We start from the raw sequence: 18593 nt of genomic DNA, 5'->3' as shown, positions 1-18593 counted from the left end.
TAAAATTTATTCAGAAATTCCCATCACAATCTTATAAGGTGCCAAACCTAAGAAAACACGTGCATGTAACCATCATGCACACTATAATATGATACAAAAACGCGTGTGTGTACGTGCACAACAAATATTCTTGATGGCAACAGTTGCATGGCGCAAAATTTCAACATTTAACCATTTATCAAACTAGCTATATATAAAAAAAGTATATAGGGATTGTTTATTGTAAAACAAATAAGATAATATCTTGAATCTTAGATCATTGTTAAATTGATGTACGAAGATTCATAAAACAATTGATACACATTGATACACGATGATTTTTATGATGTACGGTGGTAATCAGTGAACAGAAACCTATTATTTTATTTGTTTTACTTTAATATTTGTTTTATTTTACTTAAAACCTATTATTTTATTTATTTTATTCTAATGCGCGGTGTTTTTGAGTGAATAGAAAATCATCTATATCAATTATTTTGTGAATTTCCGTGCATCAATTTAACCATGATCTAAAGGTCAAGATCTTTTTTTATTTGTTTTACATTAATACTTGTTTTACAATACACAACCCTTTATTTTAGGGATTGTTAGTAGGTTAGATTAGGGACTCTTTATTTTAGGGACAATTAGTGGGTAAGATTAGGGATTCCTTATTTTAGGGACTCGATCTGGACCGTCTATTTTCATCAGATCTAATCACCACTGATCATCTTCAGCGACATCTCCGGTCATATTCATCTCCGGCGAGACTTACACATGTGTAAGTACAACTTACACATGTGTAAGTTGAATAAAAATTATGATTTGGAGCGGGCTTCGCCCTTAAGGATATTCATAAACCAAAGCTGGTGGGGGTGATGGGTCATTGAGGGTGATAGGTCATAGTAGTCATAGGGGGGTGACCGGTGATGGGTGATCTACCTAAAAAAATTGTACTTAAAACATGTGTAAGTTACTTACACATGTGTAAGTCTCGCCGGAGATGGTCGCCTTCGCCGGAGGATCATGATGGTGGTCGGAGATGATCATGGTGGTGGTGGCCGGAGAAGGAGGTACTTAGAGTCCCTAACAATCCTTAAAATAAGGAGTCCCTAATTTAACTTTATATATATATATATATATATATATATATATATATATTCCTTGCAGAAGGAAATGAATATGACCCTTTTATACATATTTCGAATCATCTACATGCCTGTATACATGTTGTATGTGGCATCATATTCACGCCCTTTCGTTCATTTAAATACGACCTTTTCATGGCAGCGACACACGTTTGTTTTTGTCCCTTCTTTACACTACTATTTGTACCTTTCAGACTCATCAATGCTTACTTTAATAACAGCTAGCTATGGCAATAAGAAACACTAGATGCAAAAAGAATGTTTGGGTGATAAACTGGAAGGATCGAATGAATTGGATTATGGTTTAAAACGTACAAAATTTAGGACGTGTGTTAACTCGTTGATGTGCCAACACCTTTTCTTTTATATTTCATGAACAATTATTAAACCTATATATTTGTTAACATATGATAAGAACTTTGATGTGATGTAAAGTGGGTTGTCAAATTATCTGACCAATTTACAACAAGGTCAGATAGCTAGTTGTCAGGTATTGTTCATGTAATCGTTTTAGGTTTGAGCATGCATAACATTTTGGGGATGTTGAAAGGGCTCGAAAATAATCAGGGGATACCCCGGCTAGGTCGTGTGCTCAAACCAAAAATGATCAAACTAAAAATCTATTGTCTTCAAGGATATATTATATCCTAATATTAATAGGAATGAACCAACTTTTCGTAGAAGAGTTGGCCACTAGCTGTCACTTTCTAGGAGCAACCTGGGTTCGAATCTTACCAGACAGAATTGAATTTTAGTGGTTAAATTACCTTGACACTATCCCTGCCGGGGTTATGTGGGTACCAATTCGGTATATGGGATCAAACGGTTTCTATCAATCTACCGTTTTTTTTTAATATTAATAGGAATGCAGTCATGAACAGTGCACGTGATGAATAGTAACTGCCTTTGTGGCGCGTTACTATTCGTCCACCACACATACTAAATCACTAATCGGATTTTGCCATATCGCATTTCGTTTCGGTTTTTAAACACGGGTTTTTTAGTGGTTTTCTTCACAGCTTTTTCCCTTTGAGTTTTCAACCAATATATTGCACCTTTTTTTTCGTCATATCCCGAACCATTATGTACCACTATTTAGTTTTTTCACACTTTTTTTTTTCTTTCATATTTTACCTAATATATTAAAAACTTTCATTTAAACTTTTTCCTTTCATTTTTGATTTTTGGTTTATTGCATTTATAAAATCCATGTATTCGTTAATATAAACTTTTAAAATCGTTTGTGGTGTTAACTTTGAGCAAATAAGTACTTCACATTTAAACTTTTTAACTAACATATATAACGACACATTATTAATAACAAAGTCTAATCACAATAATTGAAACCCTGTAATGCGCATAAGTAACCTAATGTGGTTTTTCACAGTTTTATCTCTTTGGGTTTTGAACCAACATGTTGTAACTTTTTCGTCGTCATATCCGAAACATTATGTTATTATTTAGTTTTTCCCACACTTTTTTCCTTTGATTTTTTTAACTAATATATTAAAAACTTTCGTTTAAACTTTTTTTTTTTTCATTTTTGATTTTTGGTTTATTGCACCTATAAAATATATGTATTCATTAATAGAATCGTTTGTGGTGTTGACTTCAAGTAAATATGTACTTCATATGTTAAAGTTTTTAACTAACATATATAACTACACGTCATCAATAACAAAGTTTAATCAAAATTATTGAAACCTCTTAATGCGCATAAGTAACCTAATGTGGCTCTGGCCTTAAATAAATGTATATTTAAAACAATATTATGAATTACGTAATTATTTTTAATTAAATGATTGAGAGTTCAACGCAATAATAATAAAATAATGCAATTGAGGGGCAAATTTTACTAGTTTGTATACAAATTAGTGCGAAGGTGTAACTTTACTGGTAATGTTTAATATAATTTGGTTCGGGTTTTATATGCATCCAAACACTACACCACCAATATGGATTTTACTTTGGTATGGATGTTTGGTTTATCTGTTTTTTTTTTTAATTGAATATTCATGGTTTTAAGTTTGGTTTTCTCACCGTTCAATCGCTCATATTTAGCCTCGCCATCCACCAACACCGAGATCAAATCAGCCACCATTGAAACTAAAATTGCACATACACAAACCGTATGTCTTTTATATATCGAAACACCTTGGAAAATCAAAGCTTTAACTAACAAATGTTGGTCCGATGTGCCACTTGAGATATGATAAAGTAACACATTAAGATTATTAACTTCATCTACTATAGATGTTAAACTTTAACTAACGAATGTAGCTGTAAGACTTTTTGACGACTAAGCTCATAACGTGTTTATAAGTGGAACCCCCTTTGTTAAATTGGGAAATAGATATGAGTTAATGCCAAAAGTGTTGATTTAACATATTCTTATTCGTAGTTTATGAACTACTAATTAAACATAGAATATTCCAACTCTTTAACGCGTTTGACATTCACCAAAAAAAAAAGTTATCGCATCTATATACGTATATATTAAAAGAAAATGCTAAATGCCTTAGGACTTCGTGCATACGAAGATTGTACATTTTCATATTAAAAACTCACCTCTGAATTTTATGATAAGTGTACAATTATTTAATACATCTTAATGAAAGACTTTAAGGCTTTTTATGTCTTCAAAAAGTTCTACCCTACTAATGAGATTCACTAATTTAGAGTAAAAAAAATACGAGAGTCATATATATATATACATATATTTTGAAAGTGTGAATTACTCATGAATATGATATAACTTACGTTGTCTTAATTGAGTTTACAATAAATTCTCAACTAGAACTAGAAATTAAATACACGTGGTCACCCCGTCGGTGGAAATTAAACCCCTATATATTACTCACAGATAATAACATGTAGCTAAAGTTAATTCCGTAACTTTTCCATTTTTGATTTAGGTTGAATCGGATTCTTTGGGCTTTTCTCACTAGTTTCAACATCTAATGTTATGCATTCACATGTATTATAATAGAATTCTTATCGTCTTAGTACTTTTTGTTTCATATTAACGAGGAAGAAGCTAATTATTATAAAATAATTATTAAAAAAAATAAGAATTTGATCAAGATAAAAATGATATATGAAAATTCATATAGCACAAGTATATACATTGGTGTACGGAGATTCCCATAATACACCATGATTTTCTATTAAAATTTTTTTATTTATTTATTTTAATATTTACTCGTATTTTGTTTGAACAAGAACCTAGCTAGTGAATACTTTATAATTAATTTATATATATATTTTTACATTCATGATTTAGTAAGATCGTTCACCTGCATAATGGTACCTTAGTTGTAGAAACATAAAGAGGAGGGTCATAAGATATCTTATAATTGTGAAGTTAAACTTACTACGTGCCACGTAGATACCATGTTATTTTGTTTTAAGCAATTCGTGGTTGATTTTTTGCACTAGTTACCAGAAGAAATTAGACTTTAGTTATGTTTTTGTAACTTCTTTAATTACTATTATACAACCTATATTCTCCATACTTAATCAACATTTGATAATAATGATCTCGTTCTTTGATTACTCATATATATTGGTATGCAAATATTTTGGTATTACGAAAACACTTTATTGCTTTAAATTATACGAGTAGCATTAAATATAAGTAGGTTTTATCTATAATAACTCTGTCTCTGTGTATTTTCTTATTATAAATAGGGTTGATCCTAAGTATCCAAATTAATGCTTGCATTATTTTAAATTAAGATCCGGGAGTTTTTGTATGTTAGTACTTAGTTGACAAAGTTAGTGGCAACAGCATATGTTGTCATGTGTTAAAAAACTAAGTCACCTAACAAAGAAAGAACCTTTAAAGTTTATAATCTTTTCTTGCTAATGAAGTCCACCGTAAAGGAGAGAAAAGGAGCACCGTCAAAATTGTACGAGTATATAATCTTTAAGTTTTAATTAATAATTTTATTTTAATTCTCTCCATACCCATTAGTTTCACACGTTTGGTATTTTTCTTACGGATGGTTCATAGAATATCTTTCAATTTCAAACGTATTTTTGGTCCTTCATTACGTTACATAACCTATATTATTAGTCTATGGTATTTTATTGTTTGTACTCTGGTTCTAAAATGTATGGATTGGTGATCTTAGTGTTCAATTTAGTATATACTTGTTTAGAAATTTGATTTAAGGTTATGGAATACATATTCGTTTTCTTTCCTACTCTCTCACAGTCTCACACAATAGGAACGTTTTCGATTGAGACCTCAGAACAAATTTTTAAAACAAGTTTGGATACTTTCTAAATGAATCACTCATAAATATTGTATCAATAATGATATAAGACAGTAATATACTACTGATGTGACATCTAAAACCTTCCTACATCGTTCTTGTGTGCTCTTAACCGTTAAACTAAGGGCAATGAAATGAATGGTACATCGCATAATATTTTTTTCTTAAAAAAAAAAATAATTGGATGGAACTCCCTGATCCCATGAACTATTTAGTATCTACTAATCCCTAGCCAGATTAATGTCCAGATAAGTCTCAATCACTTAATAATCTCATGATTATCTCAATTTTGCATAATATTCTTTCTAAGTGTCAACAAAAATGTATTAACTAAACATAATGCCCCAAGCATTAACATTGAATATAGTTGTAAATCAAAAGTCAAATCCGTAAGAGATTCTATGAAGTCAAAACATTGTCATTGGTTAGTTTTTCATATACTAATAACAAGAACATTAGTTATTTATCATGAATCAAAATTTTTGCCTTAATTTGGGTTAGCAATAAATAAAACGAGAGAAAGTGTGAAATCAACTTTGTTTCTAACTGTTTTCATCCTTAGCCAAAAACATTGACTTCTCAACACACATTGTTTTTTCTCGAAGGTAATTATTTTCTAACAAGATAAAAAAAAAATGATGACAAAGAAAAAGGACAATACTTAGAGTAGCTCCAAAAAATGGGCACGGGGAATGTACCCAAAACTCGGCAGAAAGATGTGTGGCAGTGGGCAATAAAATCAATAGGAATTTGAAAATTTAAAAACCTAAATATTAAAAAAAAAAAAGTACACATAAGATGCCTACAAATTCTGCTCCTGTTACGTGAATAAAATAAAAATAAAATAAATTAACATAAACAAACAAAATCTATATAAGGTCTCGATAAGAATAAGATTGTCTATATGACTATATGCCACCTATTCATAACGGGATTGAGTATCGTTGATATAAATAAACAGAAACTCTAATTATGACTCTTTATTTTTTACCCTGGATTTCAGGCTGTTAGTGTTCTTGATGTAAATCTTGAAAACTAAAGGTTAGATATTTGTAAGTTACGTATGCTAATCATTATATTTTAGACACTTGAAACTTCACTTTTAAGATAATGGGTATCTATATAAACTAATGATTAAACATTTGAAAACACACCCAAAAAAAGGTTCAGTTTTTTTTTACCAAAATGGATTGTTCCTTTTCATCTTTCGAGTAAATATTCTTTACTTTTTTTTTCAAACAAATTTTATAATCATTCACTAGAAAGCATAGATTCTTTTCAATGTAACAATGTTTTTGGGCCCTTAATCTTATTTCCTGAAGTGGGGTGTCTTGATTTTGTGCTCTTTAATTTTCTGCATTTGATTCTTGCTTTTTTTTCTCATTATGAAAAAGATTTATAGCTTTTTCTTTTCATGGATGCCATTGTGTTTTCTTTTTGGAGTTTAGGCAGCTGGTTTCACATATATGTAAATACTTAGTGTTTGAATATTCACTTGTTCTTATTCTTTTTTTTTTTCTGCCTATAAATCAACACTGCCACAACAAACCAGTTTCTTCATATTTTCAGGTTATACAAGTAATAACAAAGCCAGTGGGTGTGTTTTCATTAGTGCATTTTATTGTCAAGTATTTTGAGAATGTCTAAGATGAGTTACTCAAGTGGTTCCATGAGTTCTGGTAAGCTTAAACTCGATTTCTTTTATATATATATAGTTTAGGTGAAATTTGTAGACCGAAGCGTTTGATAGAAGTTTCGAATAAATTCTAGGTAGTAGAACAGCTAGACGAACCGTTGAATTTGGAAGGACTTATGTTGTGAGACCAAGAGCAAGGCATCAAGCAACCATTGTTTGGTTGCATGGTCTTGGCGATAATGGTTCGAGGTAAATTCATGATATGTTAAATCTTGGGCCTTGTTCTTGAAGCTGTTTCAGTTGCGAGTTATTTATCTTTTTGAATCAATAGTATTATAGTAGTGGCTAACACAAAATATTGATGCTTTTTATTACTGCAGCTGGTCACAACTATTGGACAACCTCCCTCTTCCAAATGTAAGCCTATATATGTTCAGCCTATTTTCTTTTATTGCTCTTACTCGTAATATTTTATCAAAATGGTATGCATAGAAGCTGAAAAATGCTACATATTTGCAGATTAAATGGATATGCCCAACTGCTCCTACCCGCCCGGTGACTGTGCTTGGAGGATTCTCTTGTGCTGCATGTAGATATCTTATGATTAAAAGCTGAAATCATAACACTTTCTTTAACTCAAGTAAAGCTATGATACTTATCCATGTTCTTCGGGTTCTTTACAGGGTTTGATGATGGAGAGCTTTCGGAAGATGGTCCAAATGATGTCGAAGGTTTAGATGCGTCAATTGCACACATAGCAAACTTGCTATCAACAGAGCCATCTGATGGTAATTTCACCCTGCCCGAATAGTTTTCTTTTGTTTTTCGTAAAATCTTTATCTAAAGTTCTAATAATGGGAAACGATTTATTATATTCACAGTCAAACTTGGTATTGGAGGATTCAGCATGGGTGCTGCATGTGCACTTTACTCTGCAGCTTGTTTTGCTCAAGGAAAATACGGAAATGGAAACCCTTACCCGATTAACCTAAAGGCTGTAGTTGGATTAAGCGGATGGCTTCCTGGTGCACGGTAAGTTGCACAAACAAAACCCTTTTTTTTTGGTCATTTTGGTGGATACTTAACATGATATAAGGCTGAAGTAGTTGAATTAATGAATGCAGTAACTTGAGGAACAGATTAGGAGGATCAAATGATGCTGCAAGACGTGCTGCTTCACTGCCTATTTTGATGTGTCATGGACAGAGTAATTATTTCAAACTTGATGTTAGTTTCTACATAATTAGCCAGATATCAACCAACTTTGTTAGAGGTGGAAAGTGGGTGGGTCATGGGGTGGGTTCCCACAGGTCATTTTTGAAATGGGCTAAGTTGGTTCAGGTCGGGGCTGGGTAGACCAGAAGCATTATTTGTCCAAAATGAACTTCTTATGCACAATTAGTGTGCCAACTTTGATTAGAATATCAGCTCATTAAGTATCTAATTTTCTACACGTATATAATAATGATATGTAGGAGGCTTTAAAATTGTTATACACTTTGGACAAATTCGACCCGTTTCCTTATTTCTCATGTTTACCCATTAGACCCATTATAGAAACCAGTTCTATAATGTGAACAATTATCCCATAAGTAACTGGACCAAAATTAATACCTCTAATTTACACTGATATATGTAAATGGTGCCTTCTAGGTGATGAAGTAGTCCCACACACATATGGAGAGAGGTCTTCCCAGATGATGAGTTCAGCTGGTTTCCGATATGTTACATTCAAAAGCTATGAAGGGTATGAAAATAAATTTACAATTACGACCTCTGTTGGATCTAAACCTTAACAGGAAATGTAACTAAAGTTGAGTGTCATTTTGCAGGCTTGGTCATTACACAGTTCCTAAAGAGATGGAAGAAGTCTGTCAGTGGCTAAACTCAAGGCTTGGAATATGAGAAATGAATGACTTGATTTGGGTAGACAATAACCGAAGAATGACAAGAAAACGTACACAAGATTTTGAATTGGGAGAAATAAGTAGAGATGTAGAGGGGCTTCGGTGGAGATTGGTTGGTATACAATATATATAAAATATAACGTTGTTTTGTATGTTTGTTTTTTTTTTTATAAAATAAAGGTTTTCGACTTTTCGGGGTGTGGGGTTATTGGTTCTTAGATGGGAATTGTTGTTTAACAGTTCGAGTTTTGGGATATCATTAAGATTTGTAATGTAATATTGACTTTAGATTATAAAATGGCCTTTTGTTGTTTACTCCTGCATCTCTTTTACTCATACTTCTTTTGTTACATGAAAAACTCAATGGCTGAAATAATGTTCAAAGGATGCGATTGTACTAGGTATAGACGTATAGTCGTATACTCATGTTTTAGCTTTATTTCGCTACAAATAGTGGCAAAACTTGAAAATTTTCAGTAGATATACCAAGTTATCGCTGCAAACCCCGAGATACTATTGCGGCGAGAGATGAACAAAAATCTAGAGCTCTAATTCAAAATTCTCTCGATTCATCCCCTCAGAAGGAATTGCCAAACCATTTGACTCTTCAACCATTCCAATATAAAGGATTAGTCAATCAAATAATAGATAGTACGGGATCTAAATCCGTAACTCTATTTTTTTTTAAATGGGGGGTCGAAAACCGAGTATATCGAAAATTTTCTACACGAAAACAATATACCCCTACATCGCAAAAAAAAAATTTCGGGGGGTCGGACGCCCCTCCCCACCCCTATATAGCTATGCCCATGGCTACAAAAGACATCACTGAATTCTTATGGTAAGTAAACGATGATATCATAGGAGAAAGATAGATTGATCGTTCCTCAAAGGTTAATAAAAACTTAAACGTATCACCCCTACGTTTGGATCATTCCTCTAAAGCATTGGATCCGCCCTGGGGGTGATAATAAATTAATGAACCTATAAAGATTGTTTACTTCGATAAGTGGTTGAGATATTAGATCACTTTTTAAGCCAATTTCTTTGCGAGATTATTAGATGGACCTTTCGGGTTTTAAGTTTAGTAACAACTTGTCCTTTCAATTGAGGTTTTTTCCATACACGTTATTCAAACAGTGTAGGTCTTTTGACTCAGATGTACACGTCCTAACATGGGTCATCATTTGCAACATAGATCCATTATAGAAAATCTGCAACATACAAGTTATCCAAAAGCTATTGCTTCTTCAACATTCAAAGTAGACTGGGTATTCTCTGAGTACTCGCTACAAGGTAGGGCGTTGAGTAGACCCGAGTCGACTGATTACTCTGAGTACCACCCTTTGCGTTTTGACCACCCGAGTACTCCTCGCATAGGCCGAGTACTCCCAACTCTCTAGTCGACTGACCTAGTAACACTTAGCGACTTCTGTAACCTGGGATGGGAGGGGGAAAAAAGTCTAAAAATGGCCACGAAAATAAAAGTTACTTATTTAGGTTATGTACATCATAGCCAAAGGCTCGAGTTTCTTTATAGCTTCAACAAAGATCTTTTTGTTGGAATAAACATGATTCGATTCGAGTGATAAAACATCCCCAATCGTCATGTAGAACCTGTAAGAGCATAAAGCATAATTGCTATTGATTTCGGGTTCCCATAACAAGGTGATTGAGTAATAATTGGATGAGTAATTCGGCTGGACCATGATGCACGAATTTGAGAGGAATACACACACGAAAATTAGAGTATTATGTGTGTTGGATTAACCTAAACTTAGGGTTAATTACCCTCTATTTATAATGAGAGTAATTACACATTCAACCCTTTAGTATTTACACATTCAACCCTTCTGGTGTTTAATGTGTGTACCATTAGTCCTGTTAGTTACAATCACCTAATGGGAAACCCTATACTACGTCTCTAAGAGTAAATACGCCCATCATATATTTACTTAGACATAGGGGTTTCAGTTATCGTCAATTATCATATCAGGAATGATACATGATCAGTGACGGTCACACTAACATGATTCCAACACTTTTCCGCTTTACATATCATGTGTCGTGAATAGAATAGAATAGAAATGCAGATCGAGAAAGAAGTGTCATCGGTTATCCTTACACACACCTCAAGTGCCACAAAAGCAACACGTTTGCTGGTTAATTATTTGACATGTGTAGCTGATACTCGTTAAATTTCATGAATCACGAGCCATTAATGTTATCATATTGTTTCCGTTAACTAGCTAATAGTGCCTTATTTTAAGGCATGGCACCGTTGTATAAACCGTGCATTTTGGCCCGTCCTTGCAAATTTTATATGCTAAAATAATTCTTTTTTTTCCTAAGTATCTATAAATACGCGACCGACCCTCTTATACCCTGCAATAATTGAGAGATCATCAATCCAACGACACATCAATATAAACATGGAAAGCCAACAGAATCAAGCCACCTTCGACGCACAGGCTGCCACCGGTCAATCTCAGGTATATATTACTATTCAATAAGCTATCTAGCTAGGAATACCACCATAAGGATATATATACATGGATATTGACAAAACGATGATATATATATTATACATCAAACCAATATTCTTATATGAATTGTGTCATATTATTGTTAATTCTTTGTACTTAATTGTGTCTCATTTTGCCGAATATTAGGAAAGTCGACCTTAATAGAAATCATTGAGCTTGTAGCTAGAATGTACGTGTTTCATGATTATGTGACTTGTAACACAAATTTTTAACAGCTTTCTTTACAAGAAATTCGAAAATATAAACTTGTGTCATTTATATTTGAATCAAAAACTAATTAACACATTAATAAATCTGAACAAGAGAAATCTTCTCCATTTATTTGCTATATATAATGAAATTTTTTTCCTACCAATAATGGTGTTACATAATATGAACGTTTGCAAAAATCAACAATGAAAGACGTGTAGGAAAGGATGCAGCATACAAAAGGTTGTTTGACGTATTTGTGAAAATATGTTGCTATATATATATATATTTGTATCTATATGAATAAACTGTTTTGATTTGATGGTGTATCACCTTGATCATGACAGTTGCATAGAGATGCCGCGACCAACCAAAGTGCCGGTGTCTTGGAGCAGGTATATATTATATTCACGGCATATATTTCTTTACGTGATCGTTTAAATGGAATACCAGTTTATGAGTATAAATTTGAAAGTGAAGATAAAAGTGAAATATATAGACAGGGGACTCGGTGAAGACGATGGCACATGGAGCAGCTGACATAGCTGGCGGAGCAGCTAGTGGGGTGCTTGGTTTAGCACAAGGTGCAGCAACAGGTGCAGCTAGTTTAGCCGAGGGCGCAGCCGGTGCTGTCAAATACACCTTAGGGGGTAACCAGCGCTCGTAAAATTGTAACAACCCACAAGATAATCTTGTTTTTTTCTTTGGGAACATGTATATATGTAACTTCAAAAATAATCGTCATCAATATAAATAAATTTGGACAAGTATGTTAAAATGTACAAATTTATAAGTATTATTCACTTGATATGGAAAACAATCAGTACTTGCCAAAGAAAGTAAAAAGGTAAAGGTTTTTTAAGGACATATTACCTCCGTCTAAAAAAACTTCTTACAGTACTTTCCCATATCATTAAAAAAGAAAAAAAAAAAAAAGGCAAGCATTGAAAAATCACATTTTCTTTATTAAGAAGATGGAAAACAATCAGCAGCAGCATCAACAAAACCCCAAAAGGCAAAAAATATCATCATTCAGCAATACCAATAGTAATGGTTACCGAAGAAAAAAAGGAGAAGTGTGCTTTAGATTCCAACGTGGCAGCTGCAATTACGGTTCTCGTTGTTGCTTCATCCACACTACCAATACCAATGCTGCAGCATATCATCATCATCTAATCAAACCCCCATCCTCCAGGATTCCTGACACGTGTCCTTTTAAACCAAAACTGGAGCCTTGTAATAAAAATAATAATATTATAAGTATTGGGGATGGAATGCCATGGAGGACAAGGCTGTGTCACAGTTGGGTCTCATTTGGTACTTGCAAATATGGCTCTAACTGTTTCTTTGCTCATGGGGATTCAGGTCTCTTTCTCTCTTTTTTATTTATTTATCTATATATTAATCAGGGGTAGCCAAGTAATAGCAATATCAGAGTATTCATCTAGGTTTCTTACAATGTTTAACTTTTAATAGTAATATGAAACTTTAGGGAGGAATGATTTGTTATCATGAAACTTTCAATATGTATGTCAGTATGTGAGGATGATGCTCGTCATGAGTTCTATGCGGTAGGCCCTCTCGGTACCAAGATATACATTGGTCAGCACATATAAAACAAGTAAAACTTGTTACGTGATGAACAGTTACCGGAATACATATGTTTTTAGGCTTCATTTAGCATTTTCCTAAATATAATGGCAAAACGGGACAAGTTTAGCTCATTTTCCTTTTCTTAAGACTAGTCTTTTTTTTTCTTTTTAATGTTGAAGATTATGTAGTGGAATGATTGTGACATTGGGAAAATAAGTGGTTGCGGTGAAGAATATATACTTTGCTCCCTCACCAATGACTGTTTTAGTGTGCTAATTTTGTTATACAACTGCACCACTTCACTTTTTTTAGTTGAGTGATGATTTTTTATACCATTCACAGAATTGCAGAAGAGAGGATCCAGTAATGCAGAGGGTTTGTCGTGCAAAGGGGTGGATAAGACTTGTGAGAAAGAGGTGAAAGGGATGCGGTGGGAGTTTAAGTGGGATGTTGACAAGATCAGTCGTGTTTATGGTGATTGGATCAGCGGGAATCCTTGGGCTTAACTAAGTATTTTTATTAAATCATCGTGGTTCTATACGCCACTTGTGCATGTTGATACTCGAAGTATACCAACCTAACTCGGATTTACTTTGTGTTACCTACTGTGTTGTTCCAAGAATCCAATACTTTTTAACTCTTCAGGATTTATATATGGTATGACTAGCCAACATATGTTCTAGGATAGATCTTCATTTGCTTTTGTTAATCAAGAACAAATCTGAGTATGTTGTTAGTATCCGTAGTACTCTTACAGTCTGATCTAAATAGCTTTTGTTCAGTAAATGTTTCTTTGTAACTCAGGCTTTACTGAGAAAGAATGACAGATGGTACCAAGGTTTATCTTTTTTAGCAATACAAATATATGAATGCCAGAATTCTATAATGTTTTTTGCTATTTGATCTTTAATAACCATTACTGGCAGATTGAGCAAACTTGATGGTTGACCTAGCTAATGAATCCAATGGGTCGACACATTTTTTCAACAGGGGATCATCATGTGGCAGAAGTGCCCTCATATCATCCGATGCAAGAACGACGATATTCACAGCCCTGACAAGAAGCACCTGTAATGCAATTCTCAACAGGTTTTGTGCTCCTACTATATCCTTTCTGCTAATGGCTTCAATTGATGGGACTATTGTGTGTTCCATGGTAGCTTTATCTGGCAGAACAACCTCAAAACCCTGCACTCACAATTTTTTGTGTAAACTTATATACACGCATGAAATTCTTTCAAGTATGAGCTTAGAAAATACATCTGAAAACAGAGGTTTCTGTTTTACTTAATTATCATAGGTTGATTAAGCTGTTTTTTAATCTTAGACGAGTCTAATAAAAAGCTAGCTAAATGGAAACGGCTCGAAGGGGCTAAACGAGTGAAACAGCTTGAAAATTTTCTTAAGTATTTCTTCAATGCATTCATCCTCCTACTTTGTGTTATTCAAAGATTTAGATTATTGTTATAATAACGCTTTTTATGTAATCATATTTATGTCAGACTTGCAGTAATTATGTAAAAAGAGGGACACCAAATGTTTGTGTCAACTCGACCCATTTCAATCCATACCAAAAATATGACACGTTTAGACCCATTACCCAACCCACCCATCTTGTCAGCTCTGTTGTAAATCTTCTTTCCTGTCACTTGTAGTCTTAAATACTCATGAGGATTTTGATTTGTTAAACACTTGATTAGTTACCTCCTTCTGAAGTTTATCTTGATAGAATCCTGCATTTAGGATATCATTGGTGGCAAGAACCCCAATTCGCAATGGACTTCCAGCTTCAAATGGCTTTAATTTAGCTTCTTTAAGCTCCTTTGCAACACACTCACCCATATGTAATACAGGAATAGAACACCCTTTTGAAACTTCATCATACCATGAATGTGAGATTTGACATGGCATCACTATACAACGAACCCCTGATTTTTCAAGAAAAAGCCTTTTATGCCTCAAACTTTCTACAATTGTGGTGTGTTCATTCAATTGTGACACATTGTTGTGGTGTAAAAGGCTCTTATTTAATATCGGATCTGAACAGAGAACAAAAGGAATGGTATTTATGTCTTCGTTACCCTCATTGCTTCGGGTTATAAGCTTTCTTGCAAAATACAAGCTGGCATCAGCAGACACGCCTCCAATTATCCCCACAGCATTTAACTGACATAATAAAGAACCTTTAGTAGGAGTCTGATTACTCACAGAAGCCGATTTTAAACCAAAAGTCTTTGTAGACCTGGGTTTGTTATCCCATTCTGGTAGCGGGGTTACAACCAACACTGGATTCATTCTTGTTTTATGCAGAATTTGCTTACTCAGTTTACTGAACAAATGTGATGGGTAATTCAGTGTTTGGAGGGACATTTTACCTTCTCTTGCAACTGTGTTGTGAGCTCGTAAAAAATTCACTATGAAACAGTCTTACAGATGACGATTGATTTCATGGAGATGAAGATTGATTTCATGGAGATAATCCCATTCAACAATAAAGTTCTTGAACTTTCTTAATATAACAATAAAAATCAATAAAGAGAAATTCCACCTACCTTCAAGTTTCGGAAAGTCTTGTATCGTCTTGTCAGATGAGCTTATTGCAATCCATGGACCCTCCTGATGAATCTTCCCCTAAAACCCAATATGATATCAAGAAACTATGTGTATATGAGGGGCTTGATGAAATCTTCATTAGTCACCAACCATCGAGAGAATAATATCACAAATGAAATGTGGAAAGAATCCTTGTGACTGTCATTCTATCTTCCAACTTGGAAAGAAAAGTGTAGACAATGACTAAAAAACAGACAAGAAGAAAAAGGAACATCTACTTTGTTGTTTTGTATTCATCTTGTATAGTGATGCATGGGTGTGGAAGCCTGGAAGGTGCAAGGTCTAATAGTACTTTTTCTAAAAGATCCATTGATTTTTCCATATTGGAAAAGTGAATATAAGGTTGTCTGGCATCTAAATTTAGGTGTGGAACCCCTCATAACTAATATTTTATTATTTATTGTTTAATGAATAAATACATTGACCCTCATTATTTTTATGGATTAAAAAAACAATATGTGAATGTTCAACACCTAAGCTTAGATACCCGACAGTCTTATATTCCATCCCTTTTCATATATATATATATATATATATTATACAGGAAAAAAGGAATATAAGGGTTGTCTGGCACCTAAGCTTAGATACCCGACAGCCTTATATTCCCATCCCCCATATATATATATATATATAGGGGTGGGTTATTTGTAGCACATGTACTTTTTATAGTACATGTGTAACTTAACTTACACACTTCTTCTTCCTTTTTCCTTCCATCTCCGACCATCACCATGATAATCTCCGACCACCACCATGATACTCCGGCGACGGCGACCATCTCCGGCGAAACTTACACATGTGTAAGTACAACTTACACATGTGTAAGTTAACTTTCCGACGAGAATCAGGTTCGTTTTCGGTTGTTTACTGTACGGGCCAGAGGCCCTTATCCATTCTAAACTTAACCGTCAAGGGGCGCATATGAGAATCGTATGGATTTGATGGGCGACGATCCAAGAGATGGTGGCGGTGTGCTACGGTACAAGCTCCGTCGTTGCTGCCGGCGCAGGCACCTTTGCTAGGTGGTCAGAGATGGTGGTGGTTGTCTCGCAAAGGAAAAAACCTAGAAATTTTAAACGCTAAAATGCTAAAAAAAAAAGTTGTACTTACACATGTGTAAGTTAGTTACACATGTATAAGTCTCGCCGGAGATGGTCGCCGTCGCCGGAGGATCATGGTGGTGGTCAGAGATGATCATGGTGGTGGTGGTGGTGGTCGGAGATGGAAGGAAGAAGAAAGAAGAAGTGTGTAAGTTAAGTTACACATTTACTATAAAAAGTACATGTACTACAAATAACTTTCCTTTATATATATATATAGGGTAGGGTTAATGTGAGAACCATAAATATTGAAAGAACCGTGAGAAACACTAGTTTCCCTCCCTCTTTCTTCTTTTTTTGTGTGGTTTTTTATTTTTTTAATTTTAATTTTTCATTTTTTGAAACTTTTTTATTGTTTTTTAATTTCCTTTAAACAAAAACCCATTTTAAAAAAAAAAGAATAATAAAATAAAATAAAATAAAAAATTTGTAAAAAATCCCTAATCGTATATAAGTCCCATGGTAGATATTTGTAAATATGTGTGGATTTAGCGTAGATGTATGATTAACTTGCCTTTCCAAAATATCTTCCTCATGAAATGAGACCTAAAGTTTAGAGTTTTGGGTAGCTGTTGGAGTAGGAACTACAAGTACTGCATCTCATGTTCCCACCTCATCCAATATACAAGTTAATGAAGAATTCACTGAGTTAGTAATACCTGTTGAACAATATATCTTATTATTAGCGTATATATAGAGCCACCCTAGGAACCATAAACCCACATACGAGCCGAATCATATATACTTGTATGACATAACGAGATAACGACCCAATACTCTCAAATAATACCATATTTTAGTTTCATATGCGGAGGAAGGAGGATATTAGCTTGATGTATCATTTGTCATTTAAATATGGAACCTGATTTTTACACTTAATTTATTTATTCATTCACGGAAATATTGTGAAAAGGACAATATTGTCCTCATCTATTAACCTAAAACTGAAGTTAATTGGCGGTGGAAAAAAATGGGCTTAAGAATAAGCAGAGACCCATATAACTTACCAGCAAATAATCAACTGAACATAATCATAATAATCCAACATTTCACTTTAATGATTTGTTTACAAATAATCCAAACAGAAAGTGAGAAATAATTCCACTTAACCATCTTGTATTTTTCAATAACATAATAAATCCCTACTCTCATTCTCCTAATACAATTTGATTGAAGCCAAATAAAGAAAGGGGGTTTGGAAGAAGAGAAGAGAGTGGGTTGGCTTTGATGTAAATACAAAGTTGAATATGTTATGTTCTATCATTTTATGTCTTCGGTGATCGGAGAAGATAAACACCCAAAGAGTTATTTGTTAGGTTCTATCAATTAGTTGCTTTAGATGAAAGGGAAATCTGTTTTAGTAAAATGAATTGGCGAAAAGAATGAGGTTGAGAGAGAGGAATCAAATCTGAGGGTGGTTGCTACCTCTCTATACGATTTTTCATTAAAAATCCAACAAGGCATCAACCCTTCATTTATATACACATATAATGTATCCTGTATCCATGTGACTATGTGTATAAAGACAGTGAAAAACAGAGATTGATGATGCCAATATGAAAATGAAATTGATTATGGCTATTATTTTATCAAGAAAGACGA

General features: G+C 33.7%; 2 protein-coding genes across 2 annotated transcripts; one reads left to right on the top strand and one right to left on the bottom strand.

The window, feature by feature from the left end:
* Positions 1–6362: 6362 nt before the first annotated feature.
* LOC122588715 (acyl-protein thioesterase 2-like) lies at positions 6363–9265 on the top strand. Its single transcript, XM_043760884.1, has 10 exons — positions 6363–6448; positions 6977–7086; positions 7178–7292; positions 7424–7460; positions 7563–7632; positions 7727–7831; positions 7925–8075; positions 8168–8250; positions 8697–8790; positions 8876–9265. The coding sequence occupies exons 2-10, from the start codon at positions 7047–7049 to the stop codon at positions 8946–8948; spliced, it is 768 nt and encodes a 255-aa protein (XP_043616819.1). The 5' UTR covers positions 6363–6448; positions 6977–7046; the 3' UTR covers positions 8949–9265.
* A 4834-nt stretch (positions 9266–14099) lies between these two features.
* LOC122589277 (broad specificity amino-acid racemase RacX) lies at positions 14100–16024 on the bottom strand. The gene is made up of 2 exons (XM_043761550.1): positions 14983–16024; positions 14100–14466 (listed from the first exon to the last, which is right to left on the bottom strand). Exons 1-2 carry the CDS (start codon positions 15646–15648, stop codon positions 14185–14187), a joined length of 948 nt encoding a protein of 315 aa, XP_043617485.1. The 5' UTR covers positions 15649–16024; the 3' UTR covers positions 14100–14184.
* Positions 16025–18593: the final 2569 nt, after the last annotated feature.

The sequence above is a fragment of the Erigeron canadensis genome, chromosome 2 (assembly GCF_010389155.1).
Source record: "Erigeron canadensis isolate Cc75 chromosome 2, C_canadensis_v1, whole genome shotgun sequence".
NCBI lineage: Eukaryota > Viridiplantae > Streptophyta > Magnoliopsida > Asterales > Asteraceae > Erigeron > Erigeron canadensis.
Note: the sequence above shows the minus strand (reverse complement) of the source record. Positions and strands in the feature narration are given on the sequence as shown.

Excerpts from the sequence above, each read along its gene's own strand:
- LOC122588715 (XM_043760884.1), top strand. The coding sequence starts at position 7,047 with ATGTCTAAGATGAGTTACTCAAGTGGTTCCATGAGTTCTG. Across the intron at positions 7,293-7,423 it reads CTTGGCGATAATGGTTCGAG|CTGGTCACAACTATTGGACA; the intron begins GTAAATTCATGA and ends TTATTACTGCAG. Across the intron at positions 7,461-7,562 it reads ACAACCTCCCTCTTCCAAAT|ATTAAATGGATATGCCCAAC; the intron begins GTAAGCCTATAT and ends ACATATTTGCAG.
- LOC122589277 (XM_043761550.1), bottom strand. The coding sequence starts at position 15,648 with ATGTCCCTCCAAACACTGAATTACCCATCACATTTGTTCAGTAAACTG. Across the intron at positions 14,467-14,982 it reads AAGATAAACTTCAGAAGGAG|GGTTTTGAGGTTGTTCTGCC; the intron begins GTAACTAATCAA and ends TTGTGAGTGCAG.